The sequence below is a fragment of the Tamandua tetradactyla genome, chromosome X (genome assembly GCF_023851605.1).
Source record: "Tamandua tetradactyla isolate mTamTet1 chromosome X, mTamTet1.pri, whole genome shotgun sequence".
Taxonomy (NCBI): domain Eukaryota; kingdom Metazoa; phylum Chordata; class Mammalia; order Pilosa; family Myrmecophagidae; genus Tamandua; species Tamandua tetradactyla.
In genome coordinates, this window is record NC_135353.1 from 65,818,312 (window position 1) to 65,838,450 (window position 20,139).

The 20,139-nt window shown below is 35.5% G+C and overlaps 1 protein-coding gene and 1 long non-coding RNA gene across 2 annotated transcripts in view; one reads left to right on the forward strand and one right to left on the reverse strand.

Moving 5' to 3' along the window:
• LOC143670305 (uncharacterized) overlaps nt 1-799 on the forward strand; it is a 125,177-nt gene extending 124,378 nt beyond the window's left edge. Inside the window, exon 3 of the long non-coding RNA XR_013169322.1 lies at nt 448-799. This is a non-coding gene — a long non-coding RNA (uncharacterized LOC143670305). The remainder of the gene's footprint in view (nt 1-447) is intronic.
• Nucleotides 651-18,961, reverse strand: PWWP3B (PWWP domain containing 3B). The gene is made up of 4 exons (XM_077145011.1): nt 18,899-18,961; nt 16,522-16,702; nt 6,613-6,744; nt 651-4,379 (listed from the first exon to the last, which is right to left on the reverse strand). Exon 4 carries the CDS (start codon nt 4,188-4,190, stop codon nt 2,106-2,108), a length of 2,085 nt encoding a protein of 694 aa, XP_077001126.1. The 5' UTR covers nt 4,191-4,379; nt 6,613-6,744; nt 16,522-16,702; nt 18,899-18,961; the 3' UTR covers nt 651-2,105.
• Between the last annotated feature and the right edge of the window lie 1,178 nt (nt 18,962-20,139).

Below are 20,139 nucleotides of genomic sequence, written 5' to 3' on the forward strand. Positions count from 1 at the left end.
GGTTACAAAATACAATCAGTCACCCTATGATGCTGATAAATATTTCTCACTATGAGGTTAAAGTGGTGTATCCTAGTTATTTTAGATATTAGTCACCTGGATCACAAGATTACATCTCTTTTCTATAGCAACTGAAAATTTTCCACACCTCACTTGCTCTCCTGGCTCACAATGCTATAATTGAATGAACGAACGAATGAATGAATGTAGTAGAGAAAATATTAGAACCAAAAGATAGAGATGAGTCCATTGAAAAAGCCAAAGCTGGGTTAATATACTGGAGCCAGAGAGACATGGTGTTATAAATGAACTACAGTGTGTTTTACCAGAGTATAAGGGTCACATATAGAATGGTGATGGCCTATTATCAAATATTTCTCAGAACCATGAAGAAGCAATTATGGATTGGTGCAGGCAGTATGCCTGAGAATTCTTGGTCTCTTTCAGGCAGTATCCAAAGAAGATTCTGAGGAACCAGAAGCTTATATAATTTGCAAGACCCTCCTCTAAAATAAATCAAGCTTGAAAGTGAGTATTTATTTAGAATAAGATAATTTATAATGAGCGTTAAAAGATGACAACTACAACAAGCAAAAATTCTAAACATGCCACTTATGTAGCTATGCAATCTAATATATGATGGAGTGAAATTCCAAGTGAAAGAAATAATGGTTTTATTGCAAATTACAACGCTCAACATTTGCAAAATTTACAAAAACATATGGCCATGTCAACACATACAATAGCCCATGAATGACAGATGACTCACTCTGAGAGGTAAAAAAGCAGCCAAGTTCAAGTTAAGCCTTAAGCATTTATTTTTCACATCAAATTTTTAAAATAAAATAGCTTTTCTAACATTTGTTCTCACAAAAATTATTATTTTCAAGTTAGGATAAGCAATTCATTGGTTCAGATTTTAGCTTTCAATTGTGTGTGTTTAACCATATTCAGATTTTGACATATTTAGCTGCATGTAGGCTTTTCCATAATACATTTCCAGTGCACAGATCCTGGTCTATGTACTCCTTCTAACAGCCTGGAATGACTTATGAGCCAGCATTTACACTTCTGGAATTAATTGGAATTACACTATAAATAAGCTGGAGGATAGAGTTTGCTTGGTTTGAGACAAAATTGCGACATTTTTGTTAATACAAGACTCAGAACAAAGTGCTTGCTTTTCCTACAGCTTATGCCAAACTAGATGGGTTCCTAAACAGTCAGCCTGGACTCAGAGGTCTAGAGAGTAGCTAAACCATGAATACAATGACTCTAGCTGTCTTCCATCAGGGAAACACAGTTTTATTAAGAAGATCAGTCATTGTCAGTTATGAAGATGGCCAAAATCCTGTCTATTTTCAGAAACCATTCTACCACTGAAGAATAGACACTCCCATAAATTAAATTCCAGAGGACTGAAGAGGAACAATCCTGCTCAAGGCTGCGAAAATGATTTTCTGCATGCTGAGCTGTCATTCACACATATATTGACTACATGAAGAAAATCCATGAATTGAAGTTTAATTTTCAGATTGTTTTCCTGCAAAAGTGATCACAGCTAGTTATAATATATAGTGAAGCATCTCTATCTTTGTTTCTATGTTCAGAGATTTTTTTTCCAAAAATAAATAGGCGTGGCAGGAAAAATAAATCACCAATTTTAAGAGAAAACCCAATATTTTATAAAAATTCAGCAAAAATGTATATAATTAATGTTTCTATTAAACATTTTTTTCTAATTACCTTGCTTAATATCTGATACCAGTGCATTTTTAATATGAAAATGAGTATGCACACTGTATTTAACTAAGCAGTACAGACATAAAATGGAATTAAGCAGATTAGCAGATTTCCCTTAAAAATTATTTTGGAATTATGCTGAAATATGTTAATGAAATTAACTTTGAAGAAGCAGGAAAAAGGAAATGAAGGTGTAGTGATACCCAGAGATACTAAAGTTCTCAAAAAAAAAACCTGAACACATTCTCCAAAGTCTGTCATTTCCAGAAAATATTTACATGTTAGAGTGAATTGTTTGGTGATTTTTTTTTTAAACTCATATTTATGAAAGCTCCCTGTCATGGTTTGGATTCTCTGGAGATTTAATGAGTTTCATTTGTTGGTGGTTTTCGTCTCTTTTCAAATATGATTTTTGCATCAAATAATTCTCTTTCCCTGTAGCCTAGAGATGGTCCTTTTAGATACTTTGCTTCAGCTGCCTTGTAATCTAATCCATCCACAGCAGAAATTGAACAAATGATTGCTTCCGGCAGAAGAACTTCCAGGATAAATTTAATTTTATCATTTTTTATTAAAGTCAGCATTCCTTCATCTATTTGTGTATAGATTTCTTGTAAATATTTTACAACCTCATCCAACTGATCTTCATCCTCAAAGTATGTTTCAATACAGGGCATGAACCTATTTGCATTCAAAAATGATTTCAACCACCTGGAACCTTTCCTTCCTTTTAAAATGTCTAGAAGATGGTTCTCTGTTCCCTTTGCATTCACGATGAAGTCTACTAGGTTCTTGTTGGCTCGGTCGCGAGCAGCCTTCATCCGGTCAGGGAGAATTTTCTGGAAGGACATTTTCTTGGTCTGGGAAGTCATGATCATTGGTTCCACAGTATCTTCATTATGCAACTTTGGAAAAATGTCCCTCAAGGTATCCTGTTTCATTGCTTTCCTAATTGGATAACTAATGTCAGCAGCATAATATTCAAGGAAAGAGCCTGTAAAAGAACCACAACCTATTCTAACTCTGTAGTCACAAATCAGTGAGATGCACCAGTCAATACTTTCACTGTAATCCTCCCTGGCTTTATCTACTAGTGCTTGTTTCTCTTTACAATCAAATTTCTTTAATCTTCTAAAAGGCACTCTAGTGCCTTTCTTTTCAGGATTCATGTTTGCCTCAACAAAAAGCACACTTGCTTTCTTCTCTTTTCGCCTGATGCTTTTTACCACTGCTGGCCAAAATGGATATTTTTTATATTTAAACCAGACTATCATTCCTGTTTCAAATGAGCGTGGCTCATAATGAAAAACAATGTGTGGAAGTTCTTCATCTTCCTCGTTTTCATCAAATATGGAAGCATCAATAGGATTTAAATGCATTGACTTGTCAGAAGTTTGAAGTTCTTCCTCAAACTCCTCAAAATCTAGTCTCTGAAGATTTCTTTCATTATTCAAAAGAAAGAGTGAATAATCCAGGACATGGTTAGAGGCACTAAGTGAAAACTGGTATTCCAGTGAACACTGATCAGAGGATGTTGCAACACCCATCTCTGATTCCATGGAAGGTGCATTCTGGCTGCCAACTAAGCATGGATATGAAGGACCCTCTCCAGGGTCCTCAATATTCTCTGAAAAAGTAGAGCATTCAGAGGAAATAACGAGAGTCTTTGGGCAGGTTTCCTGTGCCTCCTCTTTCAAAGCTTTGGTAGCAGTGAGCATATCTGATGGCAAAATTGGAATGAAGTTTTCATATTTAACACATGCACTTTCCTCCTTGACTGTGGAATTCAAGGCCATAATTGCTGAGGTAGCAACCTTTTTCTTGCTCTCTTTTTCATCATCATCTTCTGAAAGTGAAGGGAAACTGTGGCACCAGGTTGAGTTTTCCGATGACTTTGTTTCCATTTCACTTGGAGTAGTACCGATGGTTGCATGTAGCTGTGACTCATCATCATATATGGAGTCATCACTCTCTAAAGAGACCAACAGGGATCCTGTATTTTCACTTTCCTCAGAATTCTTCGGTAAGTCTCCGTTGTGAATCCGATACTTTTTACGAAGGGGTAAATCAGATTGCTTATGTGATTCATCTTGAGACAGTGTGGTGGTGTTGTCTTTGTCTGGAGTGTTTTCTTGACTCAAATTTGTTCTCTCATTCAGAATATCCAGTGCCATTTTAAGTGATCTTTCATAGACTGCCAACTCTCTAGGTATAGCACTGGCCTCTGACTGTGCCACCAGTGAGGAAGCAATGTCTTCAATTTGAGACTTATTTAGAATCTTTATGTCTGTGCTTTCCACTTGAATTTTTTCATCTAGTGAGAGTATTTGAACTTCTAGGGAAAATGCCTTTTTTCTCTTATTGTTTATTGAAGTCTCAGATTGGGACAAAATTTTTGCTGGCCATAGTTGGTCTTCCCAATTGCACAGAACATATTTGGCATCCATTATAATTTAGATTTGTGTCCCAAGAGGTTATCACCGCAAAGTCAAGTCTTAACAAAAGCAATATTCTTAATGAAGCTGCTTTTCTCTTAGGACTAAAAAGGGTTGATTGCTGGTGTGATCTGTTCTCTTCTACCCAATCTCCCAAGGACGCTTGAATATGTAGTTTGATTGTGACTATACTGGAAGACACTGGAATAGGGAAAAAAGAAGAAAAGTATCAGCAAACAAAATTATTTTGGCAGAATATAAGGTAAGCATATATTATATGCTTATATGCTCTTTCAATGTTTTTACTTTATTTTTAAAAATATTTTTATTGTGATATCTTCACCCACATACAGTCCATCCAAAGTATATAATCAATGGCTCACAATATCCTCACATAGTTGTATTTACATGAACATGATCATTTTCAGAACATTTGCATCACTCCAGAAAAAGAAATAAAAAGAAAAAAGAAAAAACTCATACATCCCATAACGCTTAACCTTCCCTCTCATTGACCCACAGTATTTTTTCTTTGTATGCTCTATAGCAGGGGTCACATTTCATTCTTTTTCCATGTGAGTATCCCTTTATTGTAGCACCATTTGTTGAAATTTTTTTTGTTTTTTGATTGTTTTTTTTCGTTTGTTTGTTTGTTCATTTGTTTGAGGGAAATGCACGGGCCGGGAATCAAACCCAGATATCCCACATGGCAGGTGGGAATTCTACCACTGAACTACCCTTGCACCCCGTACCCAATTATGTTTTACCCCTTACCCCCTATTATATATTTACTTTTTGTCCTTATAGTTCTACTCATCTGTCCATACCCTGGGTAAAGGGTGTGTCAGCCATAAGGTTTTCACAATCACACAGTCACATTGTAAAAGCTATGTAGTTATACAATCATCTTCAAGAATCAAGGCTACTGGAATACAATTCAACAATTCAACAATTCAACAATTCAGGTACTTCCCTCTAGCCACTGCAATATACCATAAACTGAAAAGGGATATCTATAAAATATATAAGAATAACCTCTCAACTCTGTTTGACATCTCTTAGTCACTGAAACTTTATTTTGTCTCATTTCTCTCTTCCTCCTTTTGGTCAAGAAGAATTTCTCAATCCCATGATGTAGGCTCACAGATCATCCCCAGAAGTCCTGTCCCACATTGCCAGGGATATTTACATCCCAGGGAGTCATGTCTACATTGGAGGGAGGGCAGTTAGTCATCTGCTGAGTTGGCTTAGAGAGAGAACCCACATTTGAGCAACAAAAGAGATTCTCTCGGGATAAGTCTTAGGCTAATTTTAAGTAGACTTAGCCTATCCTTTGCAGAAATAAGTCTCATAGGGACGAACCCCAAAATTGAAGGCTCAGCCTATCGATTTGGTTGTCTCCACTGTTTAGAAGAATATCAGAAATTCCCCAGATGGGGAAGTTTAATATTTCCTCCTTTTCCACAATCCACCAAGGGGAATCTGCAATGCTCAGTGGTACATAAGACCGAGGCAGAGAATGAAGCATAATGTAGGGTATGAGATAAGACCTGAGAAGTGGTTTATAATACATCACATTCAAGAAGTTGCCCTTATTATTGCCCGTGCTTTGGAGGACAATGAATGTGTGTGTGGCAAGAGAGGTGGGGGCAGAAAAAAAAAAGAGAAGTGAGGGCAGGTGGTAGTGATGTGCCAGGGACTCTATTTATGCTATTGGATATGTTGGTACTTTTTGTGCCCATACTGTTATACCTTAGGGCAATGGGTCTCCAAACTCAGCATGCATAAAAAATAATCTGGAGGACTTGTTAAAATTCGTTTTCTGGACCTCATCCTGATAGTTTTATTCAGAAGTTTAAATTAGGCCCCATATTTTGTGTTTCTAATAAGTTTTCAAATGATTCTAATATTACTTGTCCAGGGAGAACTCTTTGAAAACACTGTTCTAGCTGAATTTACAGTTTTATAATTTTAACCTGCAAGTGCTTCCCTGTCCACACAAAGCAATTAGACACTGATAACAGGGAGTGAATCTCCTGGATCTCGACAACAGCACATGACCTCCTTAAAAGCATGAGCTTAGGAGGAGATTTGAAATGACTGTTATAGCCACTTACTGGATAGGGTAGTTATCAAGGAGCTCTTGATAGTCAGGTAGTTGTTGGGACCTCACGGAAACACCTGGATATCCTCTTGCATGATTTGTTCATGGTGGTTTAATATGTCAGATTCTTTCCCCAAACTAGAAACTGAGTTTTAATTATAAAATTTTACAGCAGCAAAACAGGGAGCAAAATTAATTGTACCCCAAATTCTCAACCTAACATGATTTTAATATGAAATGTGGCTTTTAGTTTAATACTACTGCAACAGAGAAAGAAGCTCTCAAAATGTTTTTAACATGAAGTGCTTTGTAAAATGGGAACAGTCTTACCCAATGTCATGTGGATTGTGATGGGTCTTGTCCTGCGAGCCAGTTATCTTATCACTTCAGCCTTTCTCTGGGACTCAGTTGACATCACATGAAGATTACCCAGGTCACATGAGCCTCTGATATTAACCTAGGCTGTACCAAAAACAAGAATGGAAATCAAACCAACTACATGGAAAAAGCATAAATTTCCCTATCAAAACTCTAGCAGACATGTTATCCTGAAAGATAGGAATACGATGAAACCTCATTCATGATGTAGATGACATATTTTCCTTCTTATTCTTATAATTTGAAATGCCCTCAAGGACATAATATGCTATTTAGTTCATACTGAAATCACTTCTCTTGGAAAAAGTATGAGGTGGGGACAAGAGAGAAGAGAAGTAACAATTGCCTTGTGTCTTCTCTGGGTCAGACTGTGTAGTAGTAGTTTTGTTGGGTGGTTTTTTTTTTTTTGATGTTTTCTATTTGAATCCTCACATCAGTCCTCATGTGGAGTTTTCTCTTCTACACAAGTACAATTTTTTCAAAAGAGTTGCAGTCACACTCTACATGCTGTCTCATAGTCTGCTGATATAAACACATTTCATTCCTTTGTTTGGCCACTTCATAAAAATGGTTGCCTGGAGAAAATTTAGAAAACTTAGCAATTGCCAGCTTGTGACCAGAACCAGAAATGCAGACACCTAGGTCCTTACTGAAGAAGGGTGGGAACTACAGCCATCCAGCCAGCTGACTTCTAAGGCTTCTATAATTTTCTATGCTAAGCTTAAGGGCTTTGTTGTGTGGAACTGTAACTGAATCATGATGTATTCACAAATAACATTTCTGATTTTAAAACATCCAGAATCTTATTAAAAATTAAAAAGATATAGAAAGATATATAACAAAAAGTACAATTCCATACAAATAGGAAATATCAATATGATCAATATTTTCTATATATCTTTCCAGAATATTTTTACATATATAAGATGAATGCATACCATTTCAATCCAGCTTCTGACTCCACTCAAGAGCATGTTTAGAACATCATTATACATCAATAAGTATTGTCCACATACTTTTTCATGAATTGCTTTAAATGACATTTCCCCCAAGTTTGTAACATTTTATATCAATATTTCTCTGATTGTGTAAAAATAAATAAGTCCATATAAATAATATTTTTAAATAGAGAATGGTAACAGCCTGCCCTTATCTCTTCAATTACATAAATAATCCCATTACATTTTGTCAGATATATTTTTTCCAGATTTGACTCCATTTATTGTACTAATGTACATATGTTATAGTGATGCTTACACATGATCCTTCATATGTAAGAGACATAATATGGTGCTTGCCATTCTGCAAATAGCTTTTTACACCTAATACAACTTCTCAGGCATCTTTTCAAATCACTACAGCTTCCTATTTCTATTTCTATATATGCCAGCTATATAACATTCTATCGTTTGGATGTTACCATGCCATATAAATATTTTTAAAACTGCTTTTAAAAACAAACAAAACAAACAAAACAAACAAAAAAACAAACTAAACCCTCTCTCTCACTTTTAAACTTGGAAAATATAGAAAAATGTTTCTTTCTGACCACAGCCATACCTGTGGTCTGGAAGAATGAGGTAAAAGGAGAACATATGCAGGGCTGTTGTCAACACAGCAACCAGACTACCAGCTTGATCAGGGGGTTGAAAAATTCCAGTATCAGCTAAAGACAAGGTGGGTGGGTCTGCATGTGTGTGTGCTGTGTGTGTCTATGTGTGTTTATGTGTCTGAAACAAATTGCTATGCAATTTTCAACTTTATTTTTATTTTATGAGTATAAAAACGATAATGGGAAAACAATTCTAAATGTACTGAACTAAGTTAAAAATAACATTAAAATAGTAACCTGACCCACACAGAAATGCTGACTGTTAAGGGAGTTTATTTTCTGCCAGATTTTTTCTAACCATATCATGTGAAAGTGTTTTCACTCAACCTATTATTTGATCCCCTTTCCATACTCATGTTCATTTACATGTGATACTTACATAGTGTTTTGGTGTGTCAATCAATTTATTAAAGTACTTTCCCCCTATGCTATCAGATATTTCTATCAGTTACTTTTCTGCATAAATTAATAAATGTTTACAATTCAAACAATAACAGAATGTCTACCAAAGATAGAAACATGGAATGCCAAGTCAATGAATTGGTATGATCAGCCATGATACACTGAAGCCTTAATTTAGAGATTGTAATCTGATCACGTCTTCTCTCACTATGGACTTTTAAAGCTTTGGTAGATACAAAAATTCCAGAGGATTAATATCTTCAAAATGCCAGCAGTTCTCTCAAAACCACACACCTTTCCCACCACTCCAAGGCCACAGCCCCTATTTTTCTCATATTTATTCTAGGGCCCTGAGAAATCCTTAGAAAATAACTAGCTTTAAAACAGCCATTACCTTGAAGGTTCTTGTCAGCTGCAGCCTTGTGAAATGCAGCCCCTCCCCCAAGACTAGCCAGGCACAGCTCACTGCCATGCTTCTCAGAGGCATGTCCCCTCCCAGTGATGGGGAAGGAAAAAGGCCTTTCCCTGAATTAGAGGAGAGAGAATTGGCAGGTTAAATGGTTCAAGTGTCTAAGGGTAGATGTTCCTTTCTTGGCATCTATAAATTGAAATGGTAACAAGTATCTGTTTAATGTCCATTCAAACACTTTGGATTGGTGTTTTGGAAACAAAAAAAAAGGAGGTAGAAAATCACTTTATCACGTAATAAAGACCAAACAAAAAATATTCCTTACATATTTTTTTTCTTGCTTTTTCTGGTACTTTACCTCTACAGGTGAATTTAAGACACAGCTACTCAAACTCCACTAAAAATGGCTCTAATTTTAGTGGATCTAATTTGGGATTGTACTGAACCATATATATTTTAGAGAGAATGTCTTCATTATAATGTTAATTTTTCTGTTTCCAGAACATGTTGCGTCTCTCCTTTTATTCAGTTCTACTTTAAATGATTCAGGAAATTTTCAGGGATTTCTTCACAAACATGGATGTTTCTAACCAGAGGCTGATAATCTTGAATTTGGCAGGAAAGTACCTATTTCACATAACCTCATTAATAATTGGCAACTCTTTCTCTTTATGTTTTGTTGCCTTTTTAAATTTAGCAATTGAATGTGGGGAAATTTTTTACTTACACTATTATTTGTATGTCTGAAATATATTTTGTACATTTTTTCATCAAAATTCTGTGTTCAGCTTAAATTTAGAATTCAGATTTAACTTAGAAAACTAATTTTAGTATATTTAGTGATAATTTTATAAGTGAAAGTGTTTGGGATTGAAGGGTTTTGTTTGACCTTTGTATCATATGATATGTATTATAATCCTATATCATGTATGTGTGTATATAAAAATTTAAATTTAAAATCAACCTTTATATAATCATTAATATTGGAACAACAAATTAATGAATTAATGAAGGTCATCTATAGGTCGGTGTATTATTTGGGGTACTAATAATTAGGTATGTAATTCTTCATGTTATAAACAATCCCTAAATTTCAGAGGCTCAGCCCAATAAAAGTCTGTTTTGTTGCTGTCCAAGTTCTATATAAGAAATCAAGGGCTAGACTCGAGAGGGTGCTCTGCTCCAGGTAGTCATTAAGGGACCCAGCCTTCTTGAACGTATTATACCTCTACAATCATCTTAAGCCTTGGAGTCTTCCCCTGCATGAATTGCATCTGGCTGGCAGTCTAAAGAAGAAGAAGCATGGAGAATCCTTTGGAATACTTTAGGGGTCAAGTCTAATGAATATCACTTCTGGCTCAGAATCCAGGCATGGAGCCCAGTGCTGGTTTGAAACCATTATGCATTCCAGAGAAGCCATGTTTTAATCCTGATCCAATCTTGTGGAACCAGACCTATTATTTAGGGTGAAAGCCTTTGATTGGATTATTTCCATGGAGACTGACCTACCCAATTATGGATGTGAACTTCTGATTAGATGGAGATGTGACAACGCCCATTCATGGTGGGTTTTGATTAGTTTACTGGAGTTCTTTAAAAAAGGAAACATTTTGAAGGAAGCTTAGATGCTTTGAGAGCTGATGAAGAAAGCTAATGTACACAAACCCAGAGATTTGTAGATGCAGAAAGAAAATGCGCTTGGGGAAACTGTTTGAAACCAGACATCAAAGACCCAACAGATGCCCCATATGCCTTCCCAGCTGACAGAGGTGTTCTGGACTGATCAGCTTTCTTGAGTCAAGGTAGCTTTCCCTGAATGCCTTAGTTTGGATATTTTTATAGCCTTAGAACTGTGAACTTGCGATTAATAAATCCCCTTTTAGAAACCTGTTCCATTTCTGGTATATTGCATTCCGGCAGCTTTAGCAAACCAAACAAGCCCCAATTATCAGAGAGACTGGGGAATGAAGGCTTCCTTAGACCCCAGGAAGAAAGTGAAACAGTTTGGTGAACATCTAGCATTCTCTTTGCCATGGGAGGTTTCCCATTTCAATCTTTTGTGGACTTCTGTTATCAGTTGAATGGGTTTTTACAACCATGAGCCAGATTTATAGTGGTGGGACAGAAACTTCTAATTGTCTGCCCTTAATCACTCTGTGCATTCTTCCTCATCAGCAGAACTACGGTTGTGCTGTGGCAATGTGAAAACCAAATTATTATGTTTCCCAGACTCCCTTGTGGCAAGCCATGGCCATGTGATGGAATTTCTTGCCAAAGAATATAAGCAGCAATTGTGAAGATTCTAGTAAAGAAACCTCAAAGGGAGATAAGTAACCATCTTGGAATCTTTCTCACTTTCCCCCTTCTTCTTGCTTTCCCCTCTAGAATTTTGCCATGACAGAGTTCAGCCATTCTGACCGAGAAGTGACTTAGAAAAAGGATGCAACTCACTAGAGATGAGAGATCCTGGGCCCTGAATAATGGGACCACCTCATTCCAATCTCTTTAACTTAGAAGATAAATGAGCCCCTGTATTATTTAAATCACCCTGTTTTCCAGTCTTTCTTTCTATCAAAGAAAAGAACTGATCATACAATCACTGTGCTGGTTTGAAAGGATGTATGGCCCCTAGAAAAGCCATGTTTTAATCAAAATCCCATTTTGTAAAGGCAGAATAATCCCTATTCAATACTGTATGTTTGAAACTGTAATCAGATCATGTCCCTGGAGATGTGATTTAATCAAGAGTGGTTGTTAAGCTGGATTAGATGATGACATATCTCCACCCATTTCTGGAGTCCTATAAAAGAGGAAACCTTTTAGAGAATGAAGGAGATTCAGAGAGAGCAGAGACTGCTGCAGCACCACGAAGCAGAGTCCACGAGCCAGCGACCTTTCGAGATGAAGAAGGAAAATGCTTTTCAGGGAGCTTCATGAAACCACAAGCCAGGAGAGAATGCTAGCAGATGATGCCGTGTCCGCCATGTGCCCTTCCAGCTGAGAGAGAAACCCTGACTGTGTTCGCCATATGCCCTTCCACTTGAGAAAGAAACCCTGAACTTCATTGACCTTCTTGAACCAAGGTATCTTTCCCTGGATGCCTTAGATTGGACATTTTTATAGACTTGCTTTAATTGGGACATTTTCTCGGCCTTAGAACTGTAAACGAGCAACTTATTAAATTCTTCTTTTTAAAAGCCATTCCGTTTCTGGTATATTGCATTCCAGCAGCTAGCAAACTAGAATAATCACCAACAAATATAACATCATTCTTATTAAATAGTTAGTCCTTTCATAGCTTCCAGAGTCTTACTATATAATATATGATTATCAGGCCACTGCACATATAGTTTTATTTAAAGAGATTTATTCAATTTTATATTTTATAATGTAAATTCTGTCTTCTATTCCACATGTTTGGAAAATGGTGCACATAAAGTACAGTAATTATATTAACAACTATACTTTCTTGTATTTATTGTATAAAAATTTGGAAAATCTACCCCACCTCATCATTTGGTGAGCAAATCATTTTATCATATAATAAGGAACATTAATCTTAACCCCTTAGCAAAGACCAGATACAAAAATTAACGTGAAATGGGTTACTGACTTAAATGTAAAACCTAAGACTATGAAATTTCTGGAAGAAAACACGCTAGTAAGTCTCTGAGATCTTGGCTTGGACAAAGATTCATTAGGACACAAAAAGCATGAAACATAAACATTTATAAATTGGACTTACAAACTTCTGCCCTTTGGAAAATAAAATGAATAGAAAATCCACTAGGGGAGGAAATATATTTATAAAACACATATATGATAAAATACTTTTATCCAGAATATATAAAGAACTCTTGCAATTTAATACAAATGGGAAATTAAAATAGGCACTTCACCAAAGAAAATATATGAATGGCAAATGAGCCTATGAAAAGATGTTCACACTATTTTCATGGCAAATGAGCCTATGAAAAGATGTTCATTAGGGTTATGCAAATAAAACCACAAGATACCATGAACACATTTATAAAAATAGCTAATATTAAAAAGAAAAAAGTGATAATGTCAAATCCTAGCCATAAGGCAGAGCAACTTTAACTCTCATAATGGCTGGTGCAAATATAAAATAGCACAGATACTTTAGAAAACAGTTTTGCAGTACAACCATACAATACAGAAACCCCACTCCTAGGTATTTACCCAAAACAATGAAAATTCATGTACATGCAAAAACTGTTCTGAAATGTTTAAAACAACTTTATTCATGATCATCAAAACCAAAAATTCTTGTGAGTGGGTACACAAATTGTAGAATATATATGTAATAGAATTCCACTCAGCTGTAACATAGCAGTAAACTACTGATTCGTGCAACAAGGATGAATTTAAAAACATTATGCTAAATGAAGAAAGTCAGATAAAAAATGCCATATACTATATGATTTCATTTATATGACATTCTGAAAAATGAAAGTAAGGACAAAAATTAGATCAGTATTTGCCAGGAATTGGGGTGGAGAAAGTATATTGACTATAATGGGGCAGGAGAGAACATTTTAGAGTGATAGAAATGTTCTATAGCTTGACTGTCATTAAATGACTGTATATGTTTGTCAAAACTCATCAAACTGTACATCTAAAAGTGAGTGCAATTGTATATAAATTATATCTCCATAAAACTGAGTCTTAAAAAGTCATCAAATCAAAAAGAAACAAAGTCATCAAATCAGAATATGACCTATACATAAATTTGCATTTTACTCTGAGAGTGATGGGGATACATATCGAGATTTTCATTCATATTGTGGATCAGTGATTGCCAACGAAAACTGTGGGTACCACAAGCAATATTAAAAGCATTCTCTGAAGGGTGGAAATAATATGTATGTAATGCAAAGTATTTTATTATCTTTAATATTTATTAACATCTACTTCTGATTTTACTTTAACATGTTGTGGGGCATCTCAGACACTTGACTTCTAATGCAATTATATAACTCTTTCTATAATTTTATATCTTCACTAAATATCTCTTTCATTGAATTATTTAAGACAGGAGAGTATCAAGAAACCAGATGGCACCAGCATCCAACAGTTTCTGAAATATATTCTCATTGGCAGTGCTATAATCACACTCAAGTTTTTACATGTGACTTAACCATATGAATAGAAGGGAGGGAGGAAGGGAAGAAGGAGTAGAAGCCAAAGCATTACAATCTGAAGATAGAGATTTGATTAAGAACATGCCCCCAGTGAGAAAGCAGAAGCCGAATAATATATGAGAGACAGAGGTTATATAATCTATAAATGTCAATATTTATAGTACATAAATTCCATATAAATGCCAGAAATGGTCCAATTAGAACACCCTCAAAGATCATGAAGGGGCCATGTGCATTGGAGAAGCAAGGAATCTTAGACATTTAATGGATATTCAAAATATTAAATTATCCCTAAGGCATAGGCACAGACAAAACACAACTAAAATTGGCTGTGAATAAAGAGTACAACCTTAATATTAATGTCCATGGGCTGAATGTCAACCCACTTATATAGCAAGACAGTGAGATGAAAACTAACCAAGGATAAGCATCCAAGATACAGAAAAAGGCAAACGAGGTTAATCACTATCAGGGCCAAAGGTACTGTAATCTTTGGTCAAATGCATGTGAACATGGTAGAGAATGAAAAACAAACAAAATACCACCTTGTGACCTAGAGCTTAAAATGGGATAAGGCTGCCATATTTGGAGATTTTATATTCCCCAGGCAATGTTAAAATCTACACAATGCCAATGAATAAAGCTGCAAGGAGTCAAGATTCATAGAATGAAGGAATGGGAAACTTTTTTAAAAATAAAATGAATGTATGATTAATGATGACCTCACAACCCTATCACCACAGTGCATAGCCAAAACTCTACTATACTCTGAGCACTCAAGTAAAGAGACAGAGCTGTAGTATTCTTCCTACAACTATCAAGCAAAGAGAAATTCCACTCTATGGCCTGCCTTGGGATATTCAAAGGAAGAAGGAGCCTTCCCCAATTCTCTGAGACACCCATAGGTTCAGGATGGACCAAAATTATTTGTGTAGCCACTCTGAATAAAAGGCATTTATCAGTTCTTTAGTGACGAGATATGATAGATTGTTAAAGACCCACTGTCTGAACTCAAGAGTTTCTCAGACAAACATTATTGCAAAGTCATTATATGTTTGAAGTTATCAAATAGAGAAACATAAAGACATAGGTTTGAGATCCAGTTCTAAATTTACTAGCTGACAGATGGGACAACAGGCACTACAAGATATCAAAATACCTAACAAGGTTAAAATAATCTTTAAAGCTTAGTAACGTCTAATTGTGTAGCAAGAAGTAGATATGTACATAAGAAGGAAGGGGAAAAGAAAAAAAGTTCAAAATGAACCTCATATGAGCCACTGGTAATCTAGATAGAGACTAGAAATCAGTCGGTGAACACGCAATAATCTAGAAAAATCCTTAGATCACTGGTCTGTGTTTGACTGCCTGCTTACCACAAAATTAATGATTTTTAAAAGGTGTCTATTGCCTTAGCGCTAAATAGTTTTCTCCTGAAACTCCTGAATACTCACAAGGAAGCTTGAAAAGATAATTTTGAAAAAAAGAGAACACTCATTTTTTTGAAAAGTAAAGAAAATTGAGAATAAGTAAAGAAATTTCTTCTACCAAAGGAGAAGGAAGGTAGATGATGAAAATAGAGCAAACATACAAAAAATGATGAATAAATACTGGATATCATATAGAGATACAGATTGTGGCTAAGGGGAAATTAAAAATTCAAGAAAAAGAGAAGTAGTTTAATAATACCTCAGCATATAGCCTTTATTATAGCCGTTACATATTAAGGAATGCGTGTTTGGTGGGGAATGGGGAGGAGGGCTGTGGACTGCATCAGGGACACCATTTGTGTTTTTGGGTACTTTGGTATGTCTCGAAGTTTATTTTGTGGGAATCCTCTTTTAACTTTTTTAAGCTACCAGTGCTGCCCTATCCACCCAAGGTAGCCAGATATAGATACCAGGGCCTGTATCTCCTGGACATAAAGAGCAATAAAATAACCTAGTTGGAAAGATAAGCTTAGGAGTCAGGAGATTCAGAATGGCTGTCATGACTATTTAACTGAATAAAGTAGTTTTCAGAGATCTCTTGAAAGTCAGGTAGATGGCTAGGATCTGAAAATCTTCCTTAGGATGGCATCATTATACCCATTTATATCATTTCTTTATAGGAATTTAACATTTAATTCTTTCTTAATGCTATCATCTGGGTTTCCAATTTAAAATGTCATGACTGCAGAGCAGGAAGCAAAATAAATAGACTCCATATTCTTTTTTTTTTTTAGCTTAATATGATTTCACATGAAATGTTTCATAAAATGGGAAAAGTCTTACCCAATGTCACATGGATCATGACAGGTCCAGTCCTGTGAGCTGGTTGTCTTGATTCTCACTCAGACTATTTGTCCGGCAGAGCCTTTATGCTGTTCTGCATTTTTATAGTTGCACTGACTTTGGGGGGCTCAATTGGCATCACATGCACATTAGCTGAGTCATGTGCTTCAATTAACTTGAGCTGTATGAAAACGAAGATAAGAATTCAAACCAATTAAATGGAGTAGGCCTAAAGAAATTTCCCTACCAAAATTCTAGCCAGCACTTGATTCTGAAACACAGGAATATGATGAAATCTATCCACGATATAAATGCCATGTTTATTGTTCTTCTTGTTTTTATAATTTGAAATGCTTTCTGTGGCACAGCATATTTGATTCAATTTGAAATCATCTCTCTATAAAAAGTAAGAAGTGGAGGCAGGACAGAATGAAAGTAACAATTGCCTTGTGTCTACTATGGACCCGATTCTGTATGTTTTCTGTTTGAATCCTCACATCAGTCCTTATGTGGATTTTTTCCTTCTATGCATGTAAAACTGTTTCAACAGAACTGCAATCACACTCTACTGGTTGTCTGATAATCTGCTAATACAAAATACACTTCACTGCTTTGTTTGCTTACTTCAAAAAATGGTTACCTGGGGAAAACTTTGGAAACCAGGCAAGCACCTTTGTGTGTTCAGAACCAGAACTGCAGCCAGTCACTATCAGTTCCTTCTTATGGGAGAAGGGTGGGAACTGCTTGCACCCAACCAAAAGCTTTCTCAGACTTCTAAAAGGTACCATGCTCAAATTTAGGGTTTTATTTTGTGCTACACAAAAGATGGAATCATAATATCTTCATCTTCAATGTAAGTGATCATGAAAAATCCCCATGCTACTTAGATTTGAAAAGATGAGAACAACATATTAAAACAAAGCATAATTCTGGAACTATAATCAACATTATTATTTCCCATATGTCATTCATATTTTTTACATAAATAGATGAATGACTGTCATTGCAAACCAGTTTTTTACCCTACTAAAGTGCATGGTTTGAAAATCTTTCTGTATCAACAAGTATTTTCCATGTGATTTTTTAATGAATCACTTCAAATGTCATTTCCCCCAAGTTTACAACATTTTATCTCATTTTTTCTGCTATCATTAAAAAAATGACTAAATAAATATTAAGAATTATCTTTAAATAGAGATAGTAAAGCCTGTCCTTTATCTCCAAGAACACAAATAACGCCATTTGTAGGTTGGCTATTAGAAGGCTGGGTATTTCTTACTGATATTGTATCATATGTTATATATATTGTATTAACACACATAATCCTTTATATTTAAGTGACATAATATGGTGCTTGCCATTCTGCAAATTGCATTTTACACTTAATACAACTTCTCAGGCATCTTTTCAAATCACTACAGCTTCCTATTTCTATTTGTCATCTATATAACATTCCATCATATGGATGTTACCATGCTATATAAATACTTTTAAAACTGCTTTTAAAAACAAACCAAACCCTCCTTCTTCCAAGTTATATATCTATATATAGATATATAGATCTATATCTATAACTTGGAAGATATAGAAAAATGTTTCTTTATGACCATGGTCATACCTGTGGTCTGGAAGAATGAGGTGCAAGGAGAACATATGCAGAGCTATTGTCAACACAGCAACTAGGCTACCAGCTTGATCAAGGAGGTGAAAAATTCCGGTATCGGCATAAGACAAGGTGGGTGGGTATGCATGTCTGAGTGTGTTTATGTGTCTTACTCTTCTAATTATGAAAATGATCATGGAATAAACAAATCTAAAAATGCTGAAACCTGTTTAAAAATATTAAAAAACAAACAAACCAGGAATCTGAACCCTCAGAGATGCTACTAACATGGGAGTCTATTTCCCTTCATAAAGAAAATGCATATATTTTTATGTGTTTTCATTCAAAAGCATATTTGAATCCCTTCCCATGTTCTTGAATATTTATATTTGTATGTGTCAATTATTTTATATGTTTATGTTTTCTGTCAGTTATTTCTGTGTAAAATAATAAATGTTTAAATTGAAATATAATAAAATCTGTAATGAAGACAGAAACATGGAAAACGAAATGAAAAATATTAGTATGATCAGCCATGCCTCACTGAAGTCTCAATTTAGAAGCTGTAATCTGATCGCTCATTCCCTCACTGACTTTAAAAATATCGGGAGAAACAAAAATTTCAGGGGATTAATTCCTTCACAATAACAGTCATTCTTCCCAAACCATATTCTATTCCTACCTCTCCAAGGCATCAATCTCTATTTTTTTTCACCTTAACACCAAGGCCCGAAGAAATCCCCAGAAAATAACTAGCTTTAAGACAGCCATTACCTTGAAGCTTCTTGTCAGCTGCAGCCTTGTGAAATGCAGCCCCTCCCCCAAGACTGGCCAGCCACAGCTCACTGCCAAGCTTCTCAGAGGATGCTCCGCCCCTCCCTGTGCAGGGGAAGCAAGGGGCCTTTCCCTCAATTAGAGGGAGGAGAATCGCCAAGTTAAGCTGAAATACACTTAAAGGGAAGACATGTTCATTTTTAAAGAACTTTAAAGTGAATGGCAACACGTGTCACTATGATTTCCATTCAAACTCTAAGGGTGGGGGATTTCCTGAAGAGAAGAGGTAGAAAATACCATTATCACATAATAAAGAGCCAATTAAAAATCTCATTAACTTATTTTTTCTTGCCTTTTCTGGCAATTTATTTCTACAAATAGTTTCAAGACCAAGCTGGTCAAACTCCTGTTTGGAATGCAGTGAATTAATACATTATACTGTAGAGAATTAATTTCCACATCCTTAATTCTCCTGGCCCTGGGACATGTATCTCTTTCTAAGCATGTCTTTTCACTCCTCCTTCAGATATTTTCATAGTTTTTTTGAACTACAGTAATTTCTAAACATCAACTGAAATCCTTAAAGAGAAGAGGTGTGTATCTGAATTATCAAAAAACACACGCAAAAAAATATCTGGTATAAAGACAATAAACCAAAGTTGAAAAGAACAAATTTGACAAAAGTGTTTTTGATACAAAATTATCTCTAACCTAAAGTAGCTCTTCCAAATCAATAAGAAACAGCGAAGTTTAAAAATATGCAAAAGGAATGTTTATAGGCAATTCACAACATTCTGAGGGAAAAATTCTTCCTCATTCCTGATATTTACTCCCCTGTGAAGCAAACTCAAGAAATGAAACAAGTATCTCTCTTCTTCTTGGAGAGTTGCAATTATTTATGCCGATTGGGTAGTTTTGTTTAATCTAGAGTTCTGTTATAAAGGCCCATTTGACTGAGGCAATAATCAACTTAATTTACCTTTCCCTTGTAATAAACATTTTGGCTTCCATCTGTATTTTGGTTTGGAAATGTTGCCAGAATGCAATATACCAGGAATGGCCTCAAAGGGGACTTATTTAGTTAGAAATATACAGTTCCTTGGAGGAAAAGCAGCTGGTTTTCTTCTGGCTTTCTCTGTCACATGGGAAGGCATATGGAGACAACTTCGGGCCTTCTCTCCCAGCTTCTAGGTTCTAACAGTTTTCCCAAGGGTGATTCCTTTCTACATCTGCAAACATCT

What these genes read in the sequence shown, in the direction of transcription:
- PWWP3B (XM_077145011.1), bottom strand. Translation starts at nt 4,190, where the DNA reads ATGGATGCCAAATATGTTCTGTGCAATTGGGAAGACCAACTATGGCCA.